Source organism: Micromesistius poutassou (assembly GCF_964030765.1).
Source record: "Micromesistius poutassou genome assembly, chromosome: 7".
NCBI lineage: Eukaryota > Metazoa > Chordata > Actinopteri > Gadiformes > Gadidae > Micromesistius > Micromesistius poutassou.
In genome coordinates this window covers 9,504,593-9,512,718 of record NC_140277.1, presented here as the reverse complement: position 1 = coordinate 9,512,718, position 8,126 = coordinate 9,504,593, and the positions used below count along the sequence as shown (strand labels likewise).

Here is an 8,126-nt window from a genome sequence, read left to right as displayed (position 1 = left end):
CCTGAGACGTTGCCCCATATCCCGAAAGAGACGCAGCAAACCGGCTCCTAAAAAGATTAGAGCCTTTGAATTACATTTGATTTAAAAGTTTTCCACAGAAGTGGCACAGCCAGGACGGATCCTAACTGTGAGCATGTGTCATTATTATCTGTGTATTTGTTTGTTAAAGACTTGTAGCGTGAGCAATGAGTTCATCTGTGGTTCTGTCAGGTTGGTGTGAATTGTGCGATAGTTCTTCTCTCTGATTCCGATGGGAACGTTAGTTTTACAGCACAGCATCAACTTTCAAACTACAAAATGAGTCACCGCTCCCACAAGGTTTAGGAAAGGCAACGGAATCGCACACATTACTTGTGACAAAGCTTCCAAATCATCAAATCCAAGATCTCATTCTGTCTGTGAGAAGAGATTTTTTTGGGGTGTCTATCCACGGAAAAAATAATAAATATCATCCTCTCGTAGATGGTGTTCGTTTCAGAAGATGGCTTCAAGACCAAACAAAGGATCTAGTATCATTAATGATATATATTACGAACTGCCGCTTCTTGGAACAGTTTCCTACAAGTGCATGGATAGAACATGAGCTCTTTGCCAACAAAGGATCTCTCAAATACGAAGTGAAAAGCTACCCAAGATGATATCTGGTAACGAAACCAGCGAGGATGAGCCTATTTCCACAACACAAACAGATTTCCCGGCCTTTAGCAGTCTCTTACTGGGATACTTTGAGACGTATCCATCAAAACACAGCTGTATTCATTTATATTTCATACCTTCTCCTTTTCCCAGTGCTTTTACAGTGTTCTTTGATCAAAGGAAAGAAGTCAGATCACAACAGGAAGGTTCCCTGCCAGCCAAGCGGGAAGAACATCCACGATTTCGTATGCTAACGTATAGCTTTGCTGTACTTCCTGTGCCAAAATGAAACGTTAACGTAAGCGGTATCATATTAAATAGTTTAAAATGAAAATAAAAGAAAAGTGATCTAATAATTTAGAATAGACACAATAAAACAGAGACTGACCTTTACGTCACTATGTAAAATAGTGTTTGAACGTTTTAATTTAACGTCTGATACTGAGGCGAAATTAAGGACAAGCAACGCTTAAATCTACGAGAAAGAAAACAGAAAAGAAACGACAAATACTACAGAAGCAATAGATGATTGATTGAAATCGTTGTATTGAGCCCTCTACTTTATGGACAGCGATGGAATTGTTGGGAGACTCGAGCCGAGAGGTGAGCTGACTCAGACGGCTCAAGAGTGACACCATGTGGACACACGCACACACGACAAGTCAGCAATCGTCGACTCTTGACAAGACTACATTTAAAATACGATAAATACTGTCGCTTGGAATTATTTACCACCACAGAGGAATAACACATTTTTGGTTTTTTTAAATATACATGTAAACCTTAAATTATTGAATGTATTTGATCTCATATGCTATGTTTTATAATCCTCACTCCTCAGCCAGAACAATGTCTTACGTTTTTCTTTCCTCCCCTTCACCTCCAACAAGAGCGACTATTTCCAAAGTCCTCTTTGAGAAGGGCCCAGGAAAAGATAAAAAAAAACGTGTTTGAAGACCTCCCTGACATTTAGACGGTCTCTGAAGATGACTTTGCCTTCTACTATAGCCCGCGGCAACATAGCAAGACCCACACTAAACTTCAATTGATATTCAGGCCCAGATTCCTCTAGGGGAAATTATCATTCCGTTCATAATAAGAGCCACAACAAGCACCTGGAAAATGACTTCATTATACACTTTGCTTCAATAAAAGTTTCCCCGCCAATCAAAAAAACGCACATAGTGGCTCGGAGTAATTGTGATGAAATGAGAAACTGTATTATGGATATGATAGAGTCCTTATATGTCTATGCGATGGTTATCTCTGCTAGGATGCACATCTGCCAGCGGTGTTCGTGATTGACAGGTGCATTAATGCAAGACAGGCCCTATCCTTGGAATGGCCATGGGTCGACCCCTCCCCCCCACCACCCTTATCCATTATCCAAATCTGTTCTGTTTTGGAAACTAAATGACCGGCACGCACACACACACACACACACACACACACACACACACACACACACACACACACACACACACACACACACGCACACACACACACACACACACACACACACACACACACACTGACAAACACACAGACGCGCACAGCATGCACACGCATGAAGACAGGCATAAACACTCACACACTCACACACTCACAAACACACGGGGACACGCACACGCTCACGCACACGCAAGCACTAGCACACGCACGCACAAGAACACGCACACACAAGCACACACACACACACACGCACGCACGCACGCACGCACACACACACACACACACACACACACACACACACACACACACACACACACACACACACACACACACACACACTCTAAGTATCAAAAAATGTCCTGCCCTTCATAATGTTATTATTCCTCAGAGCAAGGACATGAAACAATGGGCCATTCTGGGCTTCCTCTGTCCTCTCCCTGCTCCGTATGCCAGTGAACGTGACCTCCAGAGCCGGGTAAGACAATAGACGCCGCGGAGCGCTATACGGTGGCGGCTGCTTTCACGTTTGTTGTTATATTTAAGGATGACATCGTAGCCCCCGCTCCATTGTTTGCAGCGTGATTATTTTCTACCGTTGTTTAGCCCCAGTTGCGGCTCTTTGATGAAAAGGTCGCCACTCAATTGGAAAGCAGTCATTAAAATGCGGGTGGGTGCTACCCTCCGGTGTGCATAGGGGGAGAGCAACTCAACTGAGCTGGTTAATCAAAAGTTAATTATATAATTTTCATGCAGATGAGGGCAACATTCAAATGATTCCCAACTCTACAATCATTACAAAAAATAAATAAATAAATAATTCTAAAATGCTATAAAATGTTCAGGGACCGGGAGGCTGTAAACAATATGAAGTTTAATTTGAGGTAAACAAAGTGAATATCCACCGGGGGTTCCGAGAAGGAGAAAGTGAGGTTAAATCAAATTTGGAAACATAGATACCAGCAGGTTTCGTTGTCTCGCTATACGTGCAATTAAGCAGCTCGTTGATGAGGACACTGGGAAAGTTCAACCTGGGCTTTGCAGTAAATGCTTGGGGATTATTTGAAGGGAATTGGGAGAGATTGTCTGCATTGCCTTTTAAGAAATAACGGGAAAAGTAAACTCTAATCAAATTTAAAGTGTTATATTAAAAATAATGGCGTGAAGCAGCGTTGTGAATGGTTTACCTTATATATATATATATATATATTTACCATTATATATATATATATATATTTACCATTATATTAATCCTGCCTGCTACTTTCACTTAAGGAAGTCATCAAAGTATGGCTTATAAATAATAATGTTTTCATAGCATAAATATTGGCTACTTTTTAGTAGGATGAACCTTCAGTGGATAAATCTATCCATTAAATGAACATTTCCTTCAATATCTTTGTTAGAAGAAACTAGGGAGAGATATGCTGTGAGACTACTTTTAAAAAGTTCTCCAGCAGCCCTATGTCCTCTTCAAAAGACATTAAAAAAAATAAAAAGATAGTCTCATGCAAATTACAAGCGTGCATATTAAACCCGATGATGTGAAGTAGCCTATCACAAATTGACACCGCCATTGTTCGGGTTATGCGGTGGAATGTGCTTTTTAATTTCTCTTTTTATTCTCTCCGCTGCTGATTTTTTTTTTTCTTAGAGCACTCTCTACATCTTGTCCCAGACGGTAGAGGGGTCGGGGGGTTTTGGGAGTTGACTGGTGTGCATTACAACCGAGCGCTAACAATACAGGGGCCTCCCCCCGGTGTCAGCACAGTTCGTGAATCCGGGACCCCTTATGCACCACGCGATTAGCACGCCTCCATCTTGTCTGTGGGGGTTTCGCGGGAAAATGAGTTCTCTTTAAAAAAAACAAAAAAAAACGGCCCCTTCGCTTTCTTGATGTAGGCCTACAACATATTCCAATTTCATAATGAACATGGATTTTATGCACACACACGCACACACACACACACACACACACACACACACACACACACACACACACACACACGTATAAAATAGTATAATAGAGGATTTTTTTTTTTTCTTTAGTTTTACCATTGTGTGTTAAGAATGAAAGTTATCCGACATGAGTAGCCTAGGCAAGACAACGGACATCAAAAAAAATAAGTTTAATATGTTTAAGCTGGCGGTTATAGAGGAGGAACCGCTCTCCACAGCCACCTACTGTAGCCCCCCTCCCCCCGCTCAGGTGTGTACACACGGTTGGCGTAACAGAAAATGGAATTACTCACACTGTAACAAATGCAATTAAGTCATTGATTTCTAATAAATTGGCTTAATTGCCATCTGTTGTTGTGCTAAGATGCTTGTAGCGCCGAGTTTGTCATGCTTGTCGGTTATGTCGAACGTTATGGCGGCAATTCAGCAGAGATTCCACCCAGGATGGAGGCAGAGAGTGAATACATCACCGGGGCTTTTGAGCACAGAAAATGAACCGGGTGTGCAACGTCTTTTAAACATTTTATTAAGGTCTTTACAATTTTACATGTGGAATAGATCTACGCAGATCCACAATAGCTATAGAGGTACAGTGATGACGTTAAAATAAGCATTCAAATATAAAGAAGAAACTGTTTTTATTCTGTAACTATCAACCAATTGTGGGTGTTAACCAAGGCGCTGCTCTATTTTCCCGCTCTTTTTCGCCATTTTCTTTCACTCGTGTAGCAACCCTTTCTTCTTCTGGAAGTGAACGGCGTTGTCGTTGACCTAAAGAGAAACGTAATTAAATCAGATGAATATATGATAAGCGATGGCACGCATCGCCTGTTTAGCCGCACATGTGGAGAACAACAAAACAGCAGACGGTAAACAGATTTGCCCACGCTCTGTTGAGTGCACACGGCCCGACAATGCTTTGCATTAATATTGCACAATTTAAGGAGACATTTGCAGATAAATTATGTATCGCAGGCACTTACCAGACTGTATGGTCTCAGTCTCTCCAGGGCAGGGTCTCGGGGCTCTTCCAGAAGAGGTACCTCACCACCCGTCCCCATCATCTGCAGGAGACATAATACAATACAATAGAGTTGAGTTGATACCAATACGAGGGGCGGGGTTGGACTCTTTGAGAGGCTACAGGTGCGGTCCCCAAATGTCCTCAGTCTTCCCGTAGTGATCCTTGAGCAAGATGCCTTAATGACCTGTTTCTTACCCACTGTCCAACCCCTACCTGCTCCTTAATGACCTGTCTCTTAACCACTGTCCAACCCCTACCTGCTCCTTAATGACCTGTCTCTTAACCACTGTCCAACCCCTACCTGCTCCTTAATGACCTGTCTCTTAACCACTGTCCAACCCCTACCTGCTCCTTAATGACCTGTCTCTTAACCACTGTCCAACCCCTACCTGCTCCTTAATGACCTGTCTCTTAACCACTGTCCAACCCCTACCCGCTCCTTAATGACCTGTATCTTTATCACTGTGCAATCCCTGCCTCCTTCTAAACGAAATTTCTCTTACCCACTGTCCAACTCCTACCTGCTCCTTAATGACCTGTCTCTTAACCACTGTCTAACCCCTACCTGCTCCTTCATGACCTGTCTTTTAACCACTGCTGAACCCCTACCCGCGCCATAAAGACCTGTCTCCTAACCTTTCTTACCCCTACTGGCTCTTTAACTACCTGATTCTTATCCACTGTCCAGTGGCGATTCTATCACGGATGAGCGCTATTGTGGGCGCGATTGTTGACAGGGGGTGGGGTTGGCTCGTTTGGGGGGGCCACAGGGGGGGCCGGACTCTGAGTTATGGGGGCACTGGCCCCCCCTGGCCCCCCCCTAGAACCGCCACTGCCACTGTCTTGCCCTTACCCTTACCTACCCTTACCAGTGTCCTGACATCACTGTCCAACCCCTACCTGCTCCTAATGACCTGTATCTGTATTTAAAGTCTATCCCCATACCTGCCCCTAATGACCTGTCTGTATTCACTGTCTAACCCCTACCTGCTCCTTAATGAACTGTCTATGTACCATCCAACCCATACCTGTGGTTTATTAACAGAGTAATATTCCATGTGTCTGCATTCTCTTGAGTTGCATAGTGCATCTGATGTAAGTGAATGAACAGCAAATATACATGATATTGATATATATATATCATATATCACAATGTATGATATACTTATATTGTGTATGCATAATCACAATATATAATGTAGTTATAATAAATATCATGTACTTATATAGCGATAGAACAGCTGTCTTATTACAGGAGAGAGGTGGCGGTGTTGGGTGGAGGATAGTTTACCCTGATTGTGGCTTCCAGCTCTCCCACACTTCTCTTGCCCCCCGGCAGCCAGCCGTACGACCAATGCTGGGTGAGGGTCACCTGCACCACCAGCAACAGAAAAAACACCTGCACCGTCACTTTGCTGCTGCTCTCCATTGCTGCTGCAGGGGAGAGGGAAGACACCACCACCACATTAACAAAAAACACACCATATTTATATGATGATACAGTAGGGGTCACTTTGCAGTTTTGAGCATTTCCCGCTCCCCATTGCTGCCTGGGAAAGGAAAATAACATGTAATTAAAAAAGAATACATCAATATTTATATCATGATAGTTTTCCATAGTTTCAAGAAAAGAATCAACTGAACCATGAGTGTGTTATTTAAATATTATTTCTACCTTCTGTCAGTTAGTGCTGATGATAAAAATCAACTGGATCCTAAATGTATTATCTAGTCATTATCTCTCATAACTTTATTCAGTTAATTACTTAATATCAAACGGGACAATAAAAAAACGACGTCCCGTCGCAAAAATCATTAAAACAATAAATCTTAAAGTGGTAAATAATTGTTTGGCTCGACGATTAATAAAGAAGTAAAAGCAGTGACTTAATCAAGGCAGAGAAAGAGAGCGTTTTAATTTGGGAGCCACTCACCGTCTGGATTCGCCGGTCTTCAGCGAGTGGCATGTTGTGGCCCGGGGGGGGGGGGGTGTTTTTATATGTGCGGCAAGGAGGCAGTCGTCAGGACTCTAATCCTCGTCTCTCCAGGTGGGGTTAGTATTTAGCCCCTAATGGGCCCCACAACACCTCTAATGGCCCCGGCTAAGTGCTGTCTACCTCCTGCATCCTCCTGGAGGTCTTAACAATCATCCATTTGAAAGCAACCACAAAAATCCTGCTGGGAGATATTTTGGGTTCTTTAATCTGACAAAGACATGTTTGGTTGGTAGTATAAAGATTATAAGGAGGAGAAGGGTATTCATTTTATCCTTATAGTTTATTCAAGTCGTCATTTGGCAAAACAGAAGTATGTCTTATGAAATATGAAACATGAAGTCTTATTCTATATTATCATAATGCCAGTTGTGGTATTGATAATTATTCATTATTTCTTAGCCACACACACACACACACACACACACACACACACACACCCGTTACTGCACTTATTATCTCAATGATGTTTAGTATGTACACTATGAATCAAATCCGATCCATCATAAATCATTCCCAAAAAAGAATTGTTCAAGGAAAACATTCATAATTTAGGGTTAGGGTTAGGCTTAGGGTTAAATAACAATGAAGATTGCACAGAATTATCTAAATAGCTCCCATATAATCGAAAGCTGAACTATTCATAATAATACCCATCAAATACATACAGAAATAAATAAACAAATTAACACAAATAGCAAATGAAAAACATAGCTTGGAAAATAGCTTGTTCAAATCGTTCTTCAGAGCAAGATTTTAGATTTTCTTCCAAGTTAACTGTACAATAATTTAAATATGTGAAGTTATCTTTCTTAAAAAAATCCTAAAATGATAATATGTAAGATGTCTGGTAATGTTATCAAAATTGAACATAAACATTCCCATTTCCAAGCTCAATGTAAAAAATGACAACGACAAAGGAAACAAACAAACATATGTGTCACCTGGTGACAGTTATTCAGTGATCAGATTAGTCTCTCTAATCCTTACAAAATAAATACACAAAATGGCACCACTTCATGCGAACATGCTTGGGTTTAAATCCTATCATTCATAACAGTCAT

The 8,126-nt window shown here is 41.6% G+C and overlaps 1 protein-coding gene across 1 annotated transcript; it reads right to left on the bottom strand.

The window, feature by feature from the left end:
* Nucleotides 1-4,761: 4,761 nt before the first annotated feature.
* Nucleotides 4,762-6,506, bottom strand: gnrh3 (gonadotropin-releasing hormone 3; the record flags this gene model as incomplete). Its single annotated transcript, XM_084470190.1, has 3 exons — nucleotides 6,360-6,506; nucleotides 5,028-5,108; nucleotides 4,762-4,815 (listed from the first exon to the last, which is right to left on the bottom strand). Exons 1-3 carry the CDS (start codon nucleotides 6,495-6,497, stop codon nucleotides 4,762-4,764), a joined length of 273 nt encoding a protein of 90 aa, XP_084326316.1. The 5' UTR covers nucleotides 6,498-6,506.
* Nucleotides 6,507-8,126: the final 1,620 nt, after the last annotated feature.